This window comes from Oryza glaberrima, chromosome 4 (assembly GCF_000147395.1).
Source record: "Oryza glaberrima chromosome 4, OglaRS2, whole genome shotgun sequence".
In the NCBI taxonomy this organism is placed as follows: domain Eukaryota; kingdom Viridiplantae; phylum Streptophyta; class Magnoliopsida; order Poales; family Poaceae; genus Oryza; species Oryza glaberrima.
The window spans coordinates 14,401,040-14,426,256 of record NC_068329.1 but is presented as its reverse complement, the minus strand read 5'-3'; the positions used below and the strand labels follow the sequence as shown (position 1 = coordinate 14,426,256).

At 42.0% G+C, this 25,217-nt stretch overlaps 1 protein-coding gene across 11 annotated transcripts; it reads right to left on the bottom strand.

Annotated features, from left to right (window-relative positions):
- Positions 1-2,947: 2,947 nt before the first annotated feature.
- Positions 2,948-19,886, bottom strand: LOC127770409 (uncharacterized). 11 transcript variants are annotated; one of them, XR_008016955.1, is made up of 9 exons: positions 19,006-19,376; positions 18,786-18,916; positions 8,951-8,996; positions 8,663-8,806; positions 8,298-8,571; positions 5,190-8,219; positions 5,023-5,105; positions 4,866-4,940; positions 2,948-4,778 (listed from the first exon to the last, which is right to left on the bottom strand). XR_008016955.1 is itself a non-coding variant. In XM_052296116.1 (4 exons), exon 4 carries the CDS (start codon positions 15,694-15,696, stop codon positions 14,722-14,724), a length of 975 nt encoding a protein of 324 aa, XP_052152076.1. In that variant the 5' UTR covers positions 15,697-17,317; positions 17,397-17,459; positions 18,786-18,916; positions 19,006-19,885; the 3' UTR covers positions 14,720-14,721. The 11 variants fall into 11 exon arrangements, 5 of the variants coding, with proteins under 5 accessions (XP_052152076.1, XP_052152077.1, XP_052152075.1 ...); XR_008016954.1 differs by lacking the exon at positions 8,951-8,996 and having other exon boundaries at positions 2,956-4,778; positions 5,190-5,313; positions 5,439-8,219; positions 19,006-19,153; XR_008016953.1 differs by lacking the exon at positions 8,951-8,996 and having other exon boundaries at positions 2,957-4,778; positions 5,190-5,318; positions 5,439-8,219; positions 19,006-19,153.
- Positions 19,887-25,217: the final 5,331 nt, after the last annotated feature.

The following is a 25,217-nucleotide window of genomic DNA, read 5'->3' as shown; positions in this document are numbered from 1 at the left end:
GTATGGCGTCATATGATGTGAATGCATTCATGCGAGTAAATTTGTTACTTTTGAATGACCAGATGTGGGAGGCTGGAAGTAAATAAAAAACTCCACTAAGTAAATTGTTACTTTTGAAACGTGCGGAGATACTGAAAAAATAGAAAACTCGGAAAGAACAACTAGACGGTAAATATTTACTGGGCCCATTGATGAAGCATGGATGAGATGGAAAAGAGAAAAAAGAAACACGGAAGGTGGGGTGATAAGAAAACGAAAAAATGGAAACAAGAAAAGTTGGGATGCGGGGGTGGTAAAAAAGGCAAAAACCGGAAGGAGAGGGCGTTGTGGCGCTTGAACTAATATTCGTGCTATAGAGCGCGGACTAGCGCTACCGTTAAAAATAACATATTTCTATGAACTGTAGCATCTTTTTTTCACATGCAAGGCTCTAATTTTCAAGCCTACAACCCCTGAAATCCCGTTATTATTCTTAAAAAAAGAAAATACAAAAAGCATACAATCTAGCTAGGGTCTAGGCCACATCGATAACTCCTAGGATTTTGCGGTAGGGCCAGGAGTGTCCCATGATATTCCATACGATCGACCTAACCCCGTTGTTGGATGATCACGACAATAATTGCCAATCTCGAGTTGTTTTTCTCCATGTAATTACAAGTGTTCTATGACCACTTGCCACTGTGTTATGCTGGCCATCGTAGCTTGCTGCCCCAACAGTTCATGGAGGATTGCTGCGACATGTAATCAAATTGCACGAGAAGAACGGATCTTATGATAGTCGAGGTGATTCCCAAATGCCTTTCATTCCGATCATGTTCATATGTATGCATATATATATCCTTGCAATTTCGCGCTGGTCGTACCCTCTCTGTTGTTATGAGTAGCTAGTTATAACCAACTCCTAAGTTCATATGGGGTGGGCACTCCTCTGGCCGACGAGAATATCTGGTGACTAGACGCTGGCAACTATATATTGTAGTCTATCGGCCTACCATAATTAGTTCACATAGGATGCAGAATGTTTTTGGTGCAAAGAGTTGCATCACATGAACGCCATCTGTATCTCTTCTTTTTATAAAGCTAATACCTATTCCCTCCGTTTCGAAATGTTTGATGCCGTTGACTTTTTATCACATGTTTGACCGTTCGTCTTATTCAAAAAATTAAGTAATTATTAATTCTTTTCCTATCATTTGATTCATTGTTAAATATATTTTTATGTAGGCATATAATTTTATATATCTTACAAAAGTTTTTGAATAAGACGAACGGTCAAACATGTGCTAAAAAGTCAATGGTGTCAAATATTTCGAAACGGAGGGAGTACTAAACACTTAAAGCTTAACATATAAACATACTCCCTCATTCCCTAAATGTTTGACACCGTTAATTTTTTTAAACATGTTTGACCGTTCGTCTTATTAAAAACTTCTATGAAATATATAAAACTATATGTATACATAAAATTATATTTAACAATGAATCAAATAATATGAAAAGAATTAATAATTACTTAAATTTTTTGAATAAGACGAATGGTCAAACATGTTTAAAAAAGTCAACGGTGTCAAATATTTAGGGATGGAGGGAGTAGTATTTATTAGTACTCCTCTACATGTAGCTTTTCGTTTTTTTTAAAAAAAGAAAACCTACGTGCAAGCATGCCGCATCAACCCATTCGCACACAAAGCTGTAATTATGTCTACAGTTTATTTCATTCTAAAGCTAAACAAACACATCCTAAATCATCACTCTCAAATCATTTTTATAATATTTTAAGACAAATCATTTCAAAGTGTTCGTTTTCACGGGGCTGTGAGCCCCTGAACATCTGCAATAACACGCACGATATTCTGTAATAGCAGACGAACTCAGGTTGTTGTCTGCGTGCATAACCATTGCACGGCCTCTCCATCGTTCCAACAGTTTGATGTAGTGTTTATGTACTCCCTCCTTCTCTAAATGTTTTCTAAATGTTTGACGCCGTTGACTTTTTTAAACATGTTTGACCGTTTGTCTTATTCAAAAACTTTTGTGAAATGTGTAAAACTATATGTATACATAAAAGTATATTTAACAATAAATCAAATGATTAAAAAAAAATAATAATTACTTAAATTTTTTGAATAAGACGAACGGTCAAACATTTTTAAAAAAGTCAACAGCGTCAAATATTTTGGGATGGAGGGAGTATTAGATATATATAGACGTAGTGAATAGTAGATAGATATATATATACTCCCTCCATCCTTAAATGTTTGACGCCGTTCACTTTTTTAAACATGTTTGACCATTCGTCTTATTCAAAATTTTGTGAAATATGTAAAATTATATGTATATATAAAAATATATTTAACAATGAATCAAGTGATAGGAAAATAATTAATAATTACTTAAATTTTTTGAATAAGACGAACGGTCAAACATGTTTTAAAAAGTCAACGGCGTCAAACATTTAGTGACGGAGGGAGTATATAGGCACACATCACCAACTTGTTAATTAACCATACGTTGTTATCAAGTAACAAAAATGGAAAAGAGAAACGAGACATTACACATTTCTTATATTCGTTCTACCTAAGTTTGAATTTGGAACATGGTTTGCAAGAGAGAAGTAGCCATATTTTGGAAACGCTTGCATTATGGAGTACAGTATGGCTTTGACTTACATAAACTGCGCACTCCTATAGATATTCATACTCGACAATAAATGCTGCTTGGCTGAGGTAGGAACCAGCTTACTGACCTATCGGAACAACGGGCGAACTCACTGCAATTAAATGTACTAGGCACTCTGGCGCGCTTCGTGGCGCCCCTTCGGAAGTTAGTGTGGTAGTATTTAGGAAAAAAGAAATTAATGTGATATAGCGAGTACATGAGTATTGTGGGATTAACAGCAACACATGACAGCATTGTATTAGATCAAGTAAACAACTAAGCAACACAACTTGATTCGACGACTATAGATAATGGTTTCTAGGTATTGCAAGGTAAAAAGGTAGGAGATAAGATTATTTCAACATCACGATTAGCATTGCAATTAGCGGAATCTATTGTTCTTTCTAAGCTCTTGAGGTAGACGGCGTCGTGGTGCAGATGTGGATGCTGCTTCGGAAGGCCCTTGATTTGAGTACGGTACTCTTGGTGTCCACTGAAAATTCATGATGACAGGAACCCTGGAGTTTGTTTCCTCATAGTGTCTCAGCATCTCTCCATCTGTATCACTGCCACTACCGTCATCAGAGTAGTCAAATAGCTTTTCAATATGCACTAAGACAGTAGCAGTTGCAGCCTCACGGTCCCAATCAACCTTGCTTGTATGTTGAGGACCTTTTGTTTCAATGTTCCAGTCCATAATCTTTGGTATCAGATTAACATCTGTTGTCCAAGCTGCAAGCCTAAAAATTGAGACATCTTGTATATGATACTGCTCATAGATTTCTTCTACCATACAACTATTGTCCAATAGTTCAGGTATTGCCTCATCATTCCATGTTTCTGGGGGGTATACCTTCCAGAGTAATGATAACTCTTTATCTCAATGGGTTCTTTACACTGTGCATGTTAGGCTTGAAAGGATCAAACGCTAATCGAGTTGTCTGAAACGTGTAAGTTTTTTGTTCGATTAATCTTTCGGCTGCTTGTTCCTGCTCATCTTTATCCATGAACAAAGCTAGATACATCCTGTGTTTGAATGGAAGAAGTGCTATGTCGCCTGGTTCTAACTTGGATATTGTAGACACCATAGCTACTACTTTAGTCTTTGTGGGTGTGCCAGCTCCTAGGACGGTGACAACAACTGCATTGTGATAAATGATATCTGCAAGTAGCTGAGATAGTGGTTTTGATTTGCTAAACTTGGTGCCTCTAAGTGGTCTGTTGGTTCCATATGACATCACTAAATCTACATGAAAGTATCTTACATAAGTAGCAGGTTTATGCATGAAGGAGACAAACACTGAAGTAGACAGGAGAAAGAAATGTAGATTGAATGGTTGAGCTTGTTACCTTTTGTTGAAGACACTGAGCAAGGAGAAATCGCTGAAGCAGCAACGCAGGATAGAGGAAAGCTAGTTTGACATTGCTCAAAGGGACTCAGCGTTCTATATAGAGGATGCTTTCTACATTGTATTTGGGTTGATGTGGTGTCTTGTCAAGTCCTGGTCAAGAAGCTGCAACGGTTAAAGTTTGTGCTAGATATGTTTGAATGTAGCTATGTTATCTGGTTATGTCTGTATAGCGTTGGTTGAAACGGGTGAATTCCAGAGGAATCGTTAATTGTCAGCCTCTGCTTTGTTCATTAAGGTGATTGAAATGTGTGAGCGGTAAACGCAGTGCTCGCTATGAGTATGTGATATCTTTAAGCAGTAACTATGATTGACGAACGTTGGCTATTAGATTGTGAAACAAAAACATCCAGCTGTATGTTCGATGCACTGAGCAGACTAATAAAAAGAGATTAAGGAAGGTGTTTGAATCCATTAGCTAACTTAAACCATTCCACATAGCATTCACTGTTATCAAGGTATAGCCATGATAACCATGAATACTGCTAGCAATGGCAGATGTCGTTTGCAGCGTTACAAATTAAGTTTCAGATTACATGAATAGAAATGGCATTTTCGTGCGATATATGGAATGATCACATCAAATGCAGGTTTGCAAAAGGCAGTTTGCAGGCTCAGCGACAGACATGATAAGTATGAGCTATCAAACAAAAGGCTCTTCTGATCTACAACTGTGTCGAAGGAGTGAGCATCTACTCATTCTTGTCTGGGCTGCAGTATCGAACAGAGATTGTGTAAGTAAGATATAACAAACAATGCTACTCGAATCTGTGATCGTGTGAAGGGGAAGAGGAATACCATTTTTCACCCTTTTGCTCATCATCTTCCTTGAAAAGTTTTTTGACCGTAGCACTTCCTGGAGAAGACCGTGCCCTGTTGCAATCTATCTGTTGGCATACCACTGACAAAACAAAAGTATGTGGCATATAAATGAAAGGTGATATCTAAATCTAACCTCTTCCTTGGTGCCTTGGAAGCGCTATGCTTTGTGGCTGGGCTAGGACATTTCAGCGTGACAAGTGTCGCATTGTCATCATCCTAGATGCATTATTATTGTTGGTTGGTGATAATGTAGTTTTTCTTAGATAATAAACCAACTGGCATAGTTAGAGAGAGACGTACCTCATCCTCTGATCGCACAGGAATCCCAGTTGGTGTCTTTGATGAGCATTCCTGATCTACTGCTTTGCCTTGCATAGGTGTCACAGGAGGGCTATTGAAGCCAAGAGAAGGTGTAGCAGTCAAGCTTTGCTGGGCAATAGACATTACTTCAGAAGTGTAGGATCGAATCACAAGAAATAAGCCAACCAGAGGGGGGTGAATGGTTGGTATACCCAAAAACCGAAAACTTATAGCGGAAATAAAAGTTACCCTTGAAATCGATGGATCGCGGTCTGACCGAAATAGATTAGCCGGTCTGACCGAAGTGTAGCCGCCGGTCTGACCGGTGTTGATCTACCGGTCTAACCGCCGAGATCGCCTATCACCCGCTATCGCCGCCGCCAGTCTGACCGCCCGTAAGCCGCCGGTCTGACCGCCGAAACCCGGTAAACACAAATTGAAGAACTCTTAAAGTGGATGACGACTTTATTACTTCTCTCTGTGTTTACAAAGTGCACCAACAGCACTCCTTACAAAAATTTCGACTAAACTCGAAACCCTAACTCAAAACTCAACTCTATTGCTCTCAAAAGCGATACCGGGAAGCCTCACGCTCCCCCTCTATTTATACATGCGGTAGGCAGCCTAAAGCCACGAACCAAACTCATACTAGGAGTCCTAAACACCTTAGGAAACCCACTAGTACAAGAAAGAAACTTTACATAACCAAACGTACCAAATTTGGACTCCTTCCAAATTCGACTCCGCATTCCATACGCACACAATAACTCCATCGTATGCCATATGGAATCTCCATCAACCACGTGCATCAACTCTAGCCTTAGTATCCCGTATGATCTCTGACCACCACGGACGTCGTCTTATCCCCAAGCCGATTCCCGGTCCATCACCGCAAATACTCTCCCAAGACATCGAGTCACCTAACATGGAACAAACAAAGAAACCATATTCCGAGACCAAGCTATCTCCAACTTGACTCATTAGCAGCAAACAATAGTATTACATACGTATAGTATCCATCTAGAAGTCATAATCATGGAATAAACTCGGATATCCAAATAAACAACCCGAAACCGAAACCGACACAGTGTCGGTCGGTCAGACCGCGGGCTGCGCCGGTCTGACCGTGCATTACACGCCGGTCTGACCGGCAGCACAAGCCCGGTCTGACCGGTCCACATATAATCACAGCAGTACCTATATATTCACTTGTGAAATCCAATCATCTCCAAAACCACTTCGTGAATAAATTCCAAATAACAAAACCAATAATCTCCAATGCCCAATTGTGCATCACAGAATAATAATCAAAAACACCTTTGATTTTACAATCTCCCCCTTGATGAACACATTGGCAAACGCATAAAAATGTTTTGATATTTGGTGGTAAAAAAAACACTTCGTACAAATGTACACATCGTGCTCAAAAATCAAAAAAAACTTCTCCCCCTTTTTAAAAGAAAGAAATTCCCAATCGAACCAAAAACATGCTCTTCTCAACAACTCTCCAAAAAATTCACTTTGCTTCTCCAAAAATCCAAAAATTTTCACATTACTTCTCCCCCTTTTAACAATGATTTCATCAAGCATAGGAATTATGTTTATTAATATTTAAGAGCTTAGCATACATATAGCATATCATGTCATGTGTTGCAATAAAAAGAAGATGAACCCATCTATAACAGAACAAGCATGCATTAAAGTATAACCATGAATCAAAGATTTTACAATTAAGTTTGAATCAACAATCAAAATTAATGATTTCATACAATTTATAATGCAACATCTTAACAAGCACATAGATTGAAGAATAAACACTAAACACATATACCTATCGCATTTATCACTCTTTCTCAAATAACCTTTAGCACAAAATAACCAAGAGAATTTTTTTTTCAATTTATTCTTTTCTTGAGCCTTTGTGCTCATATTTTTCTCTTTTATTCCAGGTACGTCCCTGTCGTCAAGACTGTTTCCAGGGATTCGGCACCTATTATTTTGCTCACATCGAATACGTCCTTGTCGTCAAGACTGTTTCCAAGGATTCGGTATTCATTTTTTTATATTTTTATTCTCTTTTTCACAATGAGCAATTAAAGCTATTTGAGGAATAACAAGTCAATAAAGCATATATATATATAGCATTTATAAATCAAACCATATGCTAGCATCAACATTGCATATTTTCTTAATTCAAGTATAGAATTTAAGTGTCATGCATCATCTCCCTTAAAAGCAAAATCTAAATCTCATGAAAAGACTAGAATACATACAAGCTATGCTAGAGACAAATAAACCTTCAAAGTATTGCTAGCATGCATAAGAAAATACCATATGCATAAACAAAGCTCTCTTTTCTCAATTTTTTTATTATCATATTATTAATTGATAAAACCATGAGGTACAAACTCCCCCTCAAACCATGCCAAAAGGATGAATGACACCCAATTCACCACGAAGAAAAGCAAAGTGATTAGAATCCAAAGGTTTAGTGAAGATATCAGCAATTTGCAACTTGGTGTCCAAAAACTGCAATTCAACATCCCCTTCTCAACATGATCCCTCAAAAAGTGAAAACGAATATCAATGTGCTTTGTGCGTGAGTGTTGAACAGGATCCTTAGCAATATTAATAGCACTAGTATTATCACAAAAGAGAGGTACTTTCTCAAAAGTAAGACCATAATCTTTCAAAGTAGATAAAAGCCAAAGAATCTGTGAACAACAACTAGCAGTAGCAACATATTCAGATTCAGCAGTTGATTGAGCAACACTAGATTGTTTCCTAGAAGACCATGCAATCAATGATGTACCAAGAAAATGACATGTTCCACTAGTACTTTTCCTATCATTCTATAACCTCCAAAATCAGCATTTGAATATCCACTTAAGCAAATAGAAGATGAAGTAGAATACCAAATTCCAAACTCAAGTGTATGATTCAAATACCTCATTATTCGCTTGATCGCTTGACGATGTGAACAACCACAGCGTGAGTCGAACAACCAAAGATAATATCATCCACATAAATCTGAATGAAAAGTTGATTATCACCATGCTTAAGAACAAAAAGCGTTTTGTCAACCTTTCCAAAGATAATTTATTTTACCGGTGAATGAATCTTTGCTGTCAAGAAGCGCAGTGAGCTGGTTGAAAGATTTCAGGGAGTAGGTGTAGAATGGAAAGCTGGTGGGTGCATTCACGTACTCCTCAACAACAGTCCATCCTGTGAATGCAATAGCATGAGAGTTGCTCACTGGCTTGTAGGATCTGCTACAATTCCTCACAATATAGTGTGTCACGTAGTAAATCTTTCCTTCTGACAACAGGGGCTTAAAGAGTTTATCATCTGATGGGAATATCTGAGCTGCAATGCTGCCTTCCTGTAATTAATATCCATACAAATTCAGTGCCGGTTTAGTAAGATATATTTTACTGTATATAGAAGTGTGTGTATAGCAGTAATTATCTTACCGTCTCATCAACCAATACAAGTGCTACATGCAGAAGATAAGTATCATCCTTAGCGTCATTGAAGTTCCACATACGCGAAAGACGCACACAAATGCGCGGATTGCCAAGACCAGGCTCAAGCTTAGAGATAATGCAATAATCCATCTGTAAGTGAGGAAACACAAAAAAAAAATGTCAGCTCAACCTATGATACATTGATAGCGTAGGACATTTAAAAGCACGACATAGGTGGTAACCAGTTGTATTAATAAGAGCTATTGTGCAAAATTAAACTCCATGGTAACCTACATGTGCAAACATCTCTGTAACTATTCCCCTTTCATGTTTGTTGTTCCTGCGTTTGACACAGATAAATGAATGTATAAGAAGCGTGTTGTGGACCCCCGTTTCTATAACAGGAATCGTTCGTGTAAACAGTACCATTTCCCTGGATCAAGTAGTCTGGTACACACGAGTTCATAGCTGAAATACCAAAAACACATACACGAGAGTCTAGTGCTAATTATTACATCATAAGCCCGCAGGCATTCTCTTAAATCATCGAACCGAGCGGTCCGGAATACATCCAAAAGCATAAATAGATGAGGCAGCGGAATTCAGGCAGCGGCATGCCATTGCCACAGGCAACGACCGTAACTAAGACCTACTGAGCGCCATCGTCTTCTTCTCCCTCCTGGTAGTAGGCATAGGGATCCTCCGAAGCTTCATCTCCGCTTCTGATTAATTTTATAATTGCAAGGGTGAGTACCAACCGTACTCAGCAAGCCACCACAGCAAGAAATGCACATGATAGGGGTATTCAAAGGATAGCTATGGTTCCTTTGCGCAAAGCCGGTTTTGTAATTCTTTTCGCAAGCCTAAGACCTAGCACAGACTAATCAAATTTTAGTACCAGTGTTCATATTAAACAATGACGGTTCTGTCCACCATCCATTGTGATCCCAAGGATAGCTTCCCGCCATTGAGTCGTCATGGTTTTCTGAGGACGTCCACCTTCTTCCTCTTAGGAAGTGGCTCCATCAGCATAAAAATCATCATGCAATATCCCATCCCACACAGGTTAAGAATTTAGAGTCTAGCCAAGTGTAATACATGTCCCGGTGCTCAATAACCGCGAGCACGGCTATTCGAATAGATTTGGTTTACTCACACTGCAGTGGATGTACACTTTACCCGCACTCCGCAACTGCCCAACACATGAGCCTCGTCCCAACACATGAGACGCGTCACGGCAAAGCTTTTCGATAACCTCGCATTGGCAGTACCCGCTCCATGAACTTAAATCCTCATGCACTCTAGGTGTTCATGTTTCTAGCAGTGAGAGGAGTTCTGGCGCTCCCGGGAAAGAGAAGTCTCACACGCATATTAAATTATAGTTCAAGTTAAGTTCTCTCTCTCACACACTCATGGCAGTCCTACCAATGGCGACACCGATGTAGGGCACGCCTCTCGGCCCTACCTCAACGGCTGTCCCATCGTAGCGCACCTGCCTCACTCAGGGGTGAACCATCTATGCAGGGATACTGCCTCCGCTCGGCTATCTAATCCGCTAGGTCTATACCCATTCGAGAAGTACGGTTGTACGGGGGTCGTTTCATGCTTAACTTCATGGCTCGGTCCTTAATTGACCGGGGACGGTACTAGCCTTTTCCAGATACCACCCAAATCCTCCGTCCGCCCCAGTCGAAAATAGTTGTTTAGTTTTATTTTTCCTTTCACAAATCATGTCATCAATATCATGGCAATGTGGCGCTCATGTCTCCACATGCCGCATCTCAATTACCTTCCCAAAGGTAATTGCCCAGGCATATAGCATTTGATAAATATGAGTATGCATAATTCTAGAATAGCATTTCTAAGCAATTGTCATAATTGACTAGGGACTCATACGTAAACATGGTTACGAAGGAATAAGGGCAAACAATAATCAAGGCATGGCATAATCACAAGTAGGATGTTCATCATTGCATGCAATTTTATTTGTAAACAAAATAATTTCGCAATTGGGATCAACATGTTCAAGGAATAGTGATGACTTGCCTTGCTCAAGGTCTTGCGGGTCTTGGTCCTCGCTTGGATCCACAACTCTCTCGGGCTCTACAAGTACGTGCGAAGAATCGATTTTGAATTCGGTTAGAATTCAAGTAAAATCCAAATAAATCCAAGTGGAAGTCGAACGCGTAAGTCAATTCTTTTATATTAACTTTCTTTTTCGCGAACTAAGGCAAACCCAATTTCGATCCAAACTATTTTGCGGGTATAAATATTTTGTTGTCATAAGTTTTTAATTTAATCTAACCGAGCATTATATCCATATAATAGGTTAGAAATTTCTATCGCGAGCTAAATATCGGACGGAATCCTAGAAATATTATACGATTTAATTTAGCCTATGACTAAATGATTAAATATAATACACGGGTAAAATCCCTAGTAGTTAAATCCGAATTTCTACCGTGAATCGATTACTTATAGGGATTACCCAAAAATAATCTATAATAATCTATAAGAATTCATCTATTTGTTTAGTTATTAACCACATCTAAATTATTACCGCGAATTGATTCCTTATAGAAATTGCCAAGAATAATCCATAATTTATATTAAATTTTGCAATTCTAGACTATAATTAATCTATAATTAATTTCCAATTATTTTAAATTTTCTAAACTTCTTAATCTCCCTCTAATTTCCTATTTATTTCCTTTTTCTTTTTCTCCCTTTCCTTTTCTTTTCTTCTTTTTTTTTCCCCTTTTTCTTTCTCCTTTCTTTTCTCCCGGCTCCTTTCTCCTTTCCTCTCTTTTCTTTTTCTCTCCTCCCTCCCGGCTTCTTTCTATCTCTCTCTCTCGGCTCTTTGCTTCCCCGGGCGGCGACTGCGGTGGGCGCGAGGTGGAGGGGGGGGAGACGGCTCACCGGCGGCGGCGGTGGCGGCGACGACGGCGACGGCGGCGCAAGGCGGCGACGCACGGCACGGCGGCTCCGGGGCGACGGCGCGGCGGCTTCGAAGGTGGCGGCGCGGCGGCACGACAACGGCGGCGCGGCGGCGTGACGACGGCGGTGCGTGGAGAAGGGGAAGAGGGAGAGGAGGAGGGAATGGAGTGGGGTGGAGGAGGGGATTGGGCCGGGGTTTTTATAGGGGAGAGGGGAAGAAAGAGAGGGGAAGGAGGGGGTAGGGTGAAACGACGGCGGCGCGGGGCGCGAGGCGGCGGGCTCGCGGCGCGAGGCGACGAGACGGCGCGCGGCGCGGCAGCGGCGATGGGACGCGCGCGGCGACGGGACGTCGATGGCGACGGCGACAGCGGTGGCGCGCGGCTCGGGGCGGGATGCGATGGGCGGCGTCACGACGGCACGGCGCGACAGCGACGGCGCGGCGCGGGCTTGACGGCGACGGGCGGCGACGCGGCGACGGGACGGCTGCGCGGGGCTCGAGGCGACGCGGCAACGGGACGGCAGCACGCGCGGCACGGGGTGGCGATGTCGGCGCGGGCTCGGGGCGGCTCGGCGACGTCGGCGCGGCGGCAGGCGGCGATGGCGACGGGTGGGCGGCGACAGCGGCGGCGTGCGGCTCGGGGCGGGACACGACGGGCGGCGACGCGACGGTAGCGCGGCGCGACGGCGACGGGGCGAGACGACGGGCGAGCGGCGCGACGGGACGGTGACAGCGACGGCGCGGCAGCGGCGGCGCGGGGCTCGGGGCATGGCCGGGCGTGTGCGGCAGGGGAAGGGGCGGGGCTAGGGGAACCATGTCGAGCACCTAGAGGCTAATGAACAGTGTAGTTTCCTATTTTCCCGATTTTAGCCCATTTTCTATTTAAATTTGATTCCATAATTCCTAATTTTTGTATATAGGAAGTTTAATCAATATTTGTGTTATTTTAACTAATGAATCCACCCTAGATTAATATTACTCATATCTTATTTTTATATAATTTATTTGAGTTTTAATTAGGGTTAATTCTTATCCCATCGTATTTAAATTTAATTGATCCAAATATGGTCGCGATAATATTTTATTTATTTCTATCCACACCTAATCTTTATTTTAGTTTATATTTATTTTACCAACTTGTTTTTATGGTTTATTCCTAATTAACTATTCTTTACTCCCGGTTAATAAACTTCGAGATCAAATCCAAATAAAATAGGCGAATAGGATCGGCATGATGCAATTAATTTAAAAAGTTTTTGAAAATCCGTATTTTTAGAGTTTAGATTTTTGTCGGTCGAATTTTCAGGGTGTTACACGTGTCCAGAAAACAGGGATAAACCACTTGAACATCCTATAGAGCACACTGTCACCTCTATTGCCTGAAGTATCTCATGATACACCACATTCCTACTTTCCGAGGAACAATTACCATCATCATCCTCAATTAGAATTTTGAGCCCTTTGCGTGAAGTGGCTCTTGACACAGCAACATATAACAGGCCATGTGTGAATACAGGTTTCTTCAAGTAAACCCCAACGTGTGACAACGTTTGGCCCTGGCTCTTGTTTATTGTCATTGCATAGCAAACACGTATGGGGAACTGTCTTCTTTGCAAGATAAATGGCCACTTTGAGCTAGTAGTGTTAAGTGCTATCCTTGGTATGAAAACCGTTTCACCAATCTTAGATCCAGTCAATACAGTGCACTGAAGAACCCACTGTCCTAACACATCAACTAATAACCTAGTGCCATTGCAAAGTCCCATCGATTGATTAAGATTTCTCAGTAGCATAACAGTGATACCCTTTTTAAGCACAAGCCTATGGTTTGGAAAGTTGTTCACATTTATAGAGTTGAGAAATTCAGTAGGATAAAGCAAATCGTAATCCTGTATGTACTCATATGATTTACAGATTGTGTCACAGCTAAGGTACTCCTTTTCTTTTCCTGGTATCATGTTAACAACATAGCTATTAATGTCGTCGACAGTAGCATTGTTAGGACACACAATGGCACGACATGAAAGGTATTCAGGATTCCTGTGGTTATTCAATAGATCAGGAAAGACTTCATTAATTAGTGCAGGTATTTTCTCACCATCTGTCTTTATCAGCAAGTCATCAGGAATCTGAACCCATGATGGCTCAGATTCGTCGTTTTTCACTGTCGCTGGAACTGTTCCATTGCCTATATCTAGCACCCATTTGGCAAACCTATCAAGTTCATCCTTATCTATTTGCATAAGGTCGTTTCGAAGCAACCACATGTTTGTTTTCAGATTGAGAAGAGTAATATGGGGCCAAAGTATTGAGTTCGTTATCGAAGCATCAATTATTGTTGTTTTTGAACCTTTTTGTACAACTGGTAAGATCTGGCGGAAATCTCCACCAAGAACTACCACTTTTCCACCAAATGGTCTAATAGCATTTGCAGGTTCCTCCTCAGAAAGTAGGTCACGCAATGTCCTATCTAACGCTTCGAAGCAACGTCTATGTGTCATTGGCGCTTCGTCCCATATAATCAATGATGTCTTTTGAATTACGTCAGCAAGCATGGTGCCTCTTCGAATGCTACATATGCTGGTTTCACTGATTTCAATTGGTATCTTAAACCTCGAGGGTGTTGTTCGTCCTCGTGGGAGCAACAAAGAAGCCACTCCTGATGATGCCACCGCCAAAACGATTTTTTTTTCGGATCGTATTTTAGATATTATAGTGTTCCATAGAAATGTCTTGCCCGTACCTCCATGGCCATAAACGAAAAAAAACCCAGGACGGCCATCGTTGACACAATCCACTATAGTATCAAATACTTTTCTTTGCTCACTGTTCAGTTTTGGGATCAATTCCTTTGCATGGGAGGCTAAAGCATCACAGTCAACATCCAGTTCTTCATCAAGGATTCTATTGCCAACTACATGGTCTGGGATGTTGTTTGTTTGTGGAAGATCGTAGTCAGCTATGGAACCACCACTCTTTGCAAACACATCAGCAAGGTTCTTAAGAAGCAGTGCTAATAACTAGTCGTGTGGCACCACATATGAAGGGTTCGAAAGAGCATTTTTTAATCTATGTTGGATGTCGTCTGTAAAGAAAACCCAGTATTTGTTAAACAGTTCACGCACATTGGTTACTGAGCAAAACATAGAACAGTGACAAAAAGCTGCCTAAGCTGGTATGAATTTGCACTCAAAATAGCCTCGTCAAAAAGCAAATGCCATTCATTATCACTGTCAAGGAGCCCTCTAGCTTCGCACGCTTCTTTAAATGTAGAATATGTCACACCATTGAAAGTTCGGACATCAGCATAGCTACATGCACCTTTGACTATCATAAGAAGCATTCGCAAATAGTATAGCTCCCCGGCAGTCGGGCTTACATAGTATATCCTACCAATTTTTTCGCTTGGAGTTCTAGGGCGCCAATGTCGTGCACTACTATCCCATGTCCATTCCTTTGGAAAGTCACAGTAAGTCAAATTATGTGCAGAGGTGTGTTTTTTGTTACCCTCAAACCATTCTGTGAGCATAGTTTTCTTTGCAGCAGGACTATTCACCAATGCAGAAAGATCTGTTCCTTTTTTATATCTAACAAAGTTCATGTTTGGTAAGTGCACCGTGAGTCGTTCAACGGAGGGAAGTCTGTAGTGGATGTCAAATTCATAGGCACGCCAGAAAGCTTCACATGTAGATAGGAATCTAGCATCTATGTATTCTTGTATTTCGTTCCTGGGAGCATTATTTTCACTATTTGATCTGTTCATTGTTTGGGTTGATGTCTCAAAATAGCATTTTGTGCGATCAGAGCCTTTCGTCACATACTTGAAAAGGTACTTTATCATGTTTGATTTGTTGCACCATTCTACATTTATATGAGCTTGATATTTTTTGAGTAGTTTCATATTGTAGGGAACAACGTTTCTATTATCTAGTTTTTTACCATTCTTAATTACATAGCGACCATCGTCTCTTCTCTTGTAGACAGTGAACCCAAACTCATCAAGTATTGTTTCAGCTTGGAATGTTTTAGGGAAATGTTTAGAGCACGAACCTTTTTTCATACATGGGCAAGTTTTATTGTCTACACCGCACGGGCCATGTATCATGAACTCCTCGACTAACGCATAACCCAAAGGATCAGCAAATACATCAGGTAATTTTGCTGAGATGAAGCCGTCCACAACCGCTGCACTAAAATCAGCATTTTGAGCTGCTAACCACACAATGCAACGGATATGAGGAAGCCCACATTTTTGGAACTCCACAGTGTAAAGAACTGCACATTCGAAACCTAGATGTAAGGACTTATGTGAGCGTGCTTGCTTAGGTCAACAGAAAAGCAACATACCTACATGGGCAGGACCAAACGTGTTGCCCTCTCTGATATCAGCTATAAACTCGTTAACTTTCATATTAAAAACTCGCACTATCATATCAGACCTATCACTTGGCACTTGGCCAAGATCGTAAATAAGGGCATCATAAATTTCTTGCCACTTCGAATTGCACGTGAATGTCACAAATAGGTCAGGTGCACCTAATACACGGCAAATCGCCATCGCATCTTGATAGTTCTGCACCATATATCTTTTGCCACTAGTGAAGCTCGTTGGAAGAACATACTTCTGTCCAACAGAATCTCCAGTGGAAAGACCATGGTCAATTGCATCAACAATGCCTTGCACACACTCAGTACGTAGGTCTGGTTGGTGATCAGCTATAAACTGTAGCCTCGATGATTCAATAGTGGAGTAAGCATCTACAACTAAGGAGTCGCTTAGCCTTCCACAACATGTGTATGGATTGGGTTTGTTAAGTCTGTAGTGCATCCTATACCTGTAGTATTCTAGCATCGTCACGTAACGTCGTGCAGTAGGTAGCAAGCTAGGGAAATCAGTATACTTGATGCCAAGGTGGTAGCCCCTTTCTCCATATGGGAAAAGCAATGGATATTGCAGCGCCATATATGAGGGATGTAGAGCTGAGACCTGACGCAATCGATTGTCAGTAGATTTCACTAATACATCGTATGTATATGTTTTTTTTGAGCAATCCCCAACAACAATCGCAGCTATCTCACCACTTGAAGGCAGATTGTAATGCACTTCATCCTTCGCATTACAGCCCATCAGCCTAAGAGTGATCTCCTCATCACCATGTTCATCTAATCTCTCTTTTGCATATCAAAAAGCTTTGACCAGCTCGTTATTATCATCAAGCATTGCACCTAGGTTATCTACAATGTCTTTGTCAGGACCACTATCATCTGATCGTTCTCTCTCAAACATATTAAGCCTATTCTTTGTTTCATTATCAGTGTCGTATATATATAGCTGCGCAAATTTCGGTGGAGCCCCACGGCGAGGAAGCAAGCTTCCTATACGGTGGTGGACAACCCCATTTATCTTGAAAACACAAGGCGCTGAACCTGTATTTATCGATTTGTCGACGTCAGCTCCTAGGGATGTAAATGAAAAGAGAGTATTGTATGAGCGGATTTGTCTAAGAAATCGCTTAGACCTAGCATCACCATCATATCGGAGCAACTTAGCTAAGAACGGAGGAGGAATTCTCAGTTCGGGAAGTTCAATCTTGCCTCCCTTGCAACAAAGATTGTAAACAATCTTTCGTTTCGATAACGTGGAGCTCTTTTTGACCCAAAGATAGCACCACAGTATGGACACTCGTGAGAAGGGCCACCATAGTATGAACGGTCCGGGTGCAGTGCTGCAGCAAATAGTGAGTCATGCACTGGCAGAACGGGACGTAAAACGTGACAAAAATAAGAAAACAAACAAACTGTAACCTTTTAGGGATTCAATATAATCCTTAAGGAGTGGCAGGATGTCTTCATATGAACCGCGTGGACCTATATGTCCAATAGATGGTAAGACTCTATAACCAGGCTAACACTTGAAAGCAGACATGAGAAACATGTTATTCCAATAACATACTGTTAAGTACGCCACAAACAAAAGAAGGATTTTCGCCGGCCGTTCTCTTGACACGGCGTCTCTCCCTATTAACGGAGGCCACCTTAGATGGCTGATCGAGCAACGTCCTTTTTCCTGAAGCATGTAGACGTAAACATCGTAGCAACTGGATCGCGTGTTTGTCTATGCAAAATTAGATGGGCACTTACTGCTCACGATAGGAACATTAGGCTGAGGTGCTATAGCTGGGTGTGGGCTGTTCAACCCCAATAACACTCTCTGTACCACTTGCTAGTGGCTCTTCGGTAGTTTGAGCAGCTGAAGGCTGTTCAGGAACACCCAAGACAGGTGTTTTGAGGTAGCCTAACAACCGCAGGGAAAACGATGTCAGCTGGAATGGGATGACCCAAAAAGATGGTCAATTTTAACAACAAAGACGCTAACCTTGACCTATCGCGAAATGACCACACTGAGCAGAACTCTCTAAAGAGCGACTCAAACCTAAAACAGTGGAGGTCATGTGGTGCTCTCATATGAGCTAAACAGGTCGAAGCAGCTATCGCCAAATCAACCGCAGACGCGGCTATCTCTCTGTAAGACACCATATATCTGAAATTGTAGTCATGAACAACAAATCCATAAATGGACTGAAGGAACCTGACAGCCTCCCTAGCAGCAGGTTCGTGTGCTGTCTCGTACGGCTCGAATGCAACACACCAAAAGAAGCGACACCCTCTCTGGCCCGAATGTTCCCCGCTCACAAGCACAAGCTCCACTCCAGCAAGAAGAACACCATCACTCCCCATTTCCCACAGGTACGAAACCAACGGTAGCTGGCAATGGCTAGCCACAGCGTTCAACAGCGACACAGAGGACACATCGATGGAAGACACACCGAGGGATGGCATACTGTCAGGAGGCTGCAGCGCGAAGCGTATTAGCGTGAGAGGAGAAAGACTACAACTGACAAGAGCTAAAGAAGGAGGCGGACCAAACATGTAAAGAGTAAATGCACAGCAACCGGTCAACACGGTCAACCAGCTCAGCTGCCAATGTCTACATGGGGCCTATCTTTTTTAGTCGGCCTGTTTCTTAAAATAAAGGAGAGCCAATTTTTTATGGGCACTGTAGAGGATTGCCATACGCACAAACAGCGAAGCGGAAGAACAACATCAGCAAAGAAAGAAAGAGGCAAGGCCATTTCAAGCCACAGCATGAGAAAGAACATGCAAAGCAGAACAGAAAGCAAAACCAGGCATTACCTCAGAAGACACCGAAGCAGGAGTAAGCAAGAACAGAGCGAGCGGACAAAGCGAACTGCCCCCCGAGCGGCAACTCCAGGGACCAGCTCACGCACGGCGCCGCCCCCGACCATCTACTCCAGCGATCAGCTCTGTCGTTCGATCACGAAGAAAATGTGTTAACCGGGAAGCAGCGGCCGCAAAACAATGAAGAGAGAGAATAGAAAGAAGATCAGATTACCAGGCTAATTTCTCCATTGTCAAACAGCAAGAGCTCAAAGTAAACGTGAGAGGAGGATAAGATGGTATCGCCCGGCTTGCTTGACGCAGTAGAGAAAGCAACCTTTCCTCGGGATGGGGTGAAGAGAGCATGGGGCGCCATGTGTTCTGATGCAAGCCAGCCGAGCAGCATGACATGAGGAACAGGAAGGTGGCCCACCAGTCAGCGGCCAGCATTGCCACGATGGTACAAAACGGGCCAACCAGAGCGCGAAACGTCGACGACTCTACCGCGGGCTGGGAAACGTAGGCGAGACAGGCAGCAGTACAATACATTCAATATGGACGACAATCTGGGCCCCACCAACGCACGTCTCACAGCGCCGCTCCTCCTCTAAACCGCTCGGCACATCTCACAGGGCGACACATCGGCCGTTCGATGTCCTCTGCCTATTTCGGCCAGCAATCCACAGCGAGGCCCAACGAAATAAAGCCACAACAGGCCAGCAAAGCAATCCACACTTAGGGCCTAGGAAAGGAGCTATTGGCAGACCACACAGACAGCCCACGACCCGAACAACACACCAGGCAGGGGCGGGAGGAGGAGAGCGATACAGGGTCGACGTGGATATACAGCGGAGCAAGCACGTCGCCTGGAAATCCCTCGAGGCGCCCGCGGGGGCTATGGGGGGAGCACATCGCCCTCTCCTTTAATTTACCTGATGTCAAGTGCAGCAGAACTGAGAGTATGGCCTCAACTACTGGTCAAGCTGCAGAGACCACGTACTAAACAACTGCTAGCGGGACAGATATCAGTTCTTAATTTTGGTGTAACTTCTATAAGATCTCTATTGCTACATTCTATTTGCAAATGACCACACAGACACATTCTCACTCTTGATATTCCTAGTGTCTGCCATTCCAAATGAAACCTGTCATCCGATGCGACAGACAATTTCTTCGTTCGACATCCTTTTCTTCCATTTGGTTTCTCACAACGAGAAAGAAATCGAATGCATGGATGCGTGCCCTTGTTGCTGATTCTGGCTAGCTCAAAACAACATCTGCTATTTATGTTTGATGCTTCTTTAATCCATGGAAATACAACCAAATACACCCATTGTAATAACTCTGTCATACTTGAAGTTGAATAGCTCAATTAGAGTCACATGTGCTCAAGATATTTTTGCTTTAGGACTATAGGTGATGGTGCTTTACAAGGACCGACATATATAGTGCTTCTAGGGATGCGCTGGGGACCCCATAAGTTGTGATTCTTTGTGAAGAACCGATACTTGTAATACCAGATAGATGTCGGTTCTATGACTACAACCGACACATTTGAGGCTCCCAGCGCATCCTTGTGAGCCCCATAGTTAGTTATTCTTGCATAGAGTCGACACCTGTAATATCACATGGGTGTCGATTCTCGAACCAGCACCAATATATAACTCGGGTCATTTGTTCCGAACTATTGATGCCGTTGGCACAACCAGCACCTAGCCTCTCTGTGCCTATACTTATGGACTTGCCTGTTCTAGTGAATGTGTCTTAGCGAATGTGTCCATGCCTTCCCCCATGCTGGTTTGTTTTACTTAGCATCCTCCTACATCACATGCTTCGCAATAATCTCATGAGATCTGATTACCATGTCAGACAAGGGGGCAATCTTTAAAGATGCAGAAGTTTTTGATGTCGCTGCATTTTTCTGACCAGTGCTGATCTCCAGGCCTCCACATACTCTGTTCACCATCCAGCAATGGCAGAAGGTGCAGAGCTACGAACAAGCAGATCAGTTCGAATGGGATACCAGATGCCTCCAATTCCAAGAATACGTGCATGGAACTGCACAGTCTTGATATCATTCCCGTCGAAACCACCAAAAGTCTCCTCCTTTCACAGCTACCACGCAAGGCTGTCCAGGACTGAAGCATGACACTTATCTAGCATATACAAGTACTTCCTCCGACTAAAAATATAAAGGATTTTAGGTGGATGTAACACATTCTAGTATTACAAATTTAAACAAGTTTCTGTGTTATATTCATCCAAAATCTCTTATATTTTGGGACGAGTAGTGCCCATTCTTTTCTATGTTTTCTAACTATATGTCATGCATGGCTGCTGTTATTGAGCGGAGCTCCGGGATGTATCCAGATGACATGCGGTTATAAGATATATGTAGACGTAGTGAATACTCCCCCGGTTTCAGACTAAACAGGTGCCGGCTGGAGGTGACCGACTCAGGACGCAGGTTCCGGTTTGGTGCATTTTAGTCTCTGGTATGGACATGTCTGGCCTACGATGGATGGAAGGTCAGCGCATATGAGGGCATAAGATTATGAAGATAAATTTTGGTAGCTGATCTGTTTTGATTGAGTCATATTCGGCCTGAAAGTTGCGTCGGATATTAGCGCACAGGTCGATTGCTATCCCAATATTTAGGTTTGTCCTATATATATCAGAGTATTAGAGGACAGTTGGGACCCGAACAATTTCAATCTACTATTCATCTCTTTTACTTTTTAGGCTATTTTCTCATTTGTTTTCATGGCTGAGTTCTAGCAACCCTAGAATTTACTTAATCTTTGCCCTTTTGCGCAAAGATTATCCTTTGCTAGTTTGCTCGGAAACTAGTCGTTCGTCGTTACGTAAATACGATATTTATCTTCTTTGCTAATTTGCTTGTAAATTAGTCGCTTGATTCCGCGAAAGTGAATTAATCTTGAAATAGGTTCTGCTAGCCAGTTTGATCTATCGATTTTGGCAACTCTATTGTTTACACCGCAAATCGTTATGTGATTCAATGTTGACTACGAAAAAGCGTCAATAGTCACTGCAATTAAATATATGTCAAGTGCAGCAGAACTGCGAGCATGGCCTCAACTTCTGGTCAAGCTGCAGAGACCGATGTACTAAACAGCTGCTAACGCGACAGATCGGTTCTTAATTTTAAAGTAGCTCCTACGAGATTTCTATTGCTACATTCTATTTGCAACTGAGCACACGGATACATTCTCACATTTGATTTTGCTAGCGTCTGCCATCCCAAGTGAAACCTGTCATCCGGAGCGGTAGACAATTTCTTTGTTCGACAGCCAGTCTCCATTATTGGTTTCCCACAAAGCGAAAGAAATTCAATATATGCATGTGTGCCCTTGTTGGTGAATCTGGCTAGCTCAAAGCGACATCTGCTATTTAATTATGTTCGATGCTTCTTTAATCCATGCTTAATGAGAATGAGATGAGCTCAAGATACTTTTTTTCTCCAGGACTATAGGTACTGGTTCCTTACAAGGACCCACACATATAGGGCTTCTAGCGATCCACTGGGGACCTTATATGTTCTGGTTCTTTGTGAAGAACCGAGACATATAATACCAGATAGATATTGGTTCTATAACTACAGCCGGCAACTATGAGGCTCTCAACGCATCCTTGTGAGCCCCATAGTTACCGGTTGTTGCATTGAACGACACCTGTAATAACACATAATCGGCACCAATATTTAACTTGGGTCATTGGTTTCGAATAATTGGTGCCGACGGTGCAACCAGCAACTATGAGCCTTTCCGAGCCGACACTTATGGGCTTTCCTATCCTAGTGGATGTGTCTTAGCGAACGTGTCCCCATGTTGAGTTTGTATTACTTTGCATCCTCCTAGATCACATGTTTTGCGGCCATCTCCTGATACCTAATTACCATGACAGACAAGGGGGCAATCTTAAAGATGCAGAAGTTTCTGATGTCGCTGCATTTTTCTGACCAGTGGTGATCTCCACGCCTCCACACACTCTATTCACCATCCAGCAATGGCAGTTTATCTGTGAACACTCCCTCTAGAAAAGAGAAGTTGTGGAGCTGTGAACAAGCCGACAGTGCGAACGGGATCCCATATACCTCCAATTCCAAGAATATGTGCATGAAACTGCACACTCTTGATATCATTCCTGTCCAAACCACCAACAAACGCCTCCAGCTTCACAGCTACCACGCAAGGCTGTCTAGGCCTGAAGCACCACACTTAAAACCCCTATCGTTTCTCTTATTGGGGGAATGTGCCAAACGGCATATTTATAAAAAAATAATTTGGGAAATGAACTTCGATGCAAAAAAACCCTAAAATCATCTCCAAATTTAAGGTTGACAATTCCCAGTTTGAGTTTATGCCTTTTCAGATGCAAGATCTTTTCCATGCAAATCAATCTCTTGCTAGTTTGGATCAGCCCTGTGGTATCTCTGAGTTAGACAAAATTATAAAGAATTTGCCTATAGACAGGGCTCCTGGGCCTGATGGGTTTAATGGGATGTTTGTGAAGAAATGTTGGCCAATCATTTGTCAGGATTACTACAGACTTGCAGCTGAATTCTACTCTGGTACTCTGGACCTGGATCCTTTAAACCATTCTTTTATCATCTTGGTTCCAAAGAAATCTATGGCCGAAGGTATAAATGACTATAGGCCAATATCACTCATGGGAATCTCTCTTAAGATTCTAACAAAAATCCTAGCTGATAGACTGCAAAAGGTGATATTGGAGTTAATCAGTCAGAATCAATATGGTTTCATAAAAGGAAGAACTATACAAGACTGTCTAGCATGGAACTTTGAATTCCTTCATCAGTGCCATCACTCCATAAGGGAAATAGTTCTTCTAAAATTGGACTTTGAGAAGGATTTTGACACTATTGAACATTAAGCTATTTTGCTAGTAATAGAAGCTATGGGTTTTAGTGCTACATGGCTTGGATGGATAAGGAATATATTTTCTTCTGCTTCTTCTTCAGTTCTGATCAATGGGGTACCTGGAAAAAATTTTCATTACAAGAGGGGAGTAAGGCAAGGTGATCCTCTGTCACCTTTACTCTTTTGTTTTAGGAGCTAAACTTCTCCAGGTCATTATCAACAGAGCTTATACAATGGGTCTTCTACCAAAGCCTTTTCCATCAAACTTTGACCTAAATTTCCCTATTGTCCAATATGCTGATGACACCCTGCTCTATTTGAAAGCTAGTGGTAAAGAGCTCTTTACTCTAAAGGCTTTATTGCAAACCTTCCAGCTGGGAACTAGTCTGAAGGTAAATTTTAATAAATCTTGTCTCATTCCAATAAATGTTGATGAAGGGAAAGCTCAGAACTTAGCTGCAGTCTTTGGCTATCAATTGGGATCTTTGCCATTTACATATTTGGGTTTACCCCTTGGTACCACTAAGCCAAAGGTAATAGATTTTGCACCGTTAGTGGATAGAACTGAAAGAAGGCTTACATCAAACGCTTACTTCCTGTCCTATGGAGATAGACTTACACTAGTTAATTCAGTTTTCTCTTCACTACCTACATATTACATGTGTACTCTAATGCTGCCAAAGACAGTAATTGATAGCATTGACAGAGCAAGACATTGTCTTTGGAGAGGTTCTGAGGTCAACTCCAATAAAAAATCTTTGGCAGCCTGGGATAAAGTTTGTAAGCCTAAGAGAAAAGGTGGCTTGGGAGTGCTAAACCTTTCTATCCAAAATCAAGCTTTGCTCATCAAGTTTTTGGACAAGTTTTCGAAAAAGAATGATTTGCCCTGGGTCAATCTTGTTTGGTCCTCCTATTATGGTAACTATGTTTCTCATCTGACAAACTTGAAGGGCACATTCTGGTGGAGAGACATTTGCAAATTAATGGATGTCTTTAGAGGTATTGCAAGGTGTCATTTGAAAAGTGGAAATACCTGCTCCTTTTCGTATTATGTATGGGCTGATCAACCTCCTCTTTTTCACACTATGTCAAGGCTTTGTTCTTTTGCTCAAAACCAGAATGCATCTGTGTCTGATTTTCTGTCCATTGAGGCTGAAAGAAATTTTACACTACCTTTATCTGTTCAAGCTTTTCAGGAGTTTTAAGAGCTGACTTCTTCCCTTGTGGATATCGAGCTCGTTAATGAAAATGATGCTTGGTCTTACATTTGGGGGAATATGAAATATTCTTCACAAAAATTCTATGCACTGAATTTCAGAGCTATTAAGCCACCAGCCCACTTTCTATGGTTATGGAAGTGCAATGCAGTTTCAAAAGTAAAGGTTTTTGGGTGGCTGCTCATGATGAATAGATTGAACACCAAGTTCATGCTAGATTATAATAATTGTGCTCTTCCGGATTGTGATATTTCTTGTGTTCTTTGTCAATCGGCAGCTGTTGAAGACCTAATGCATCTGTTCTTTCTATGCCCGTTTGCCTAAAATTG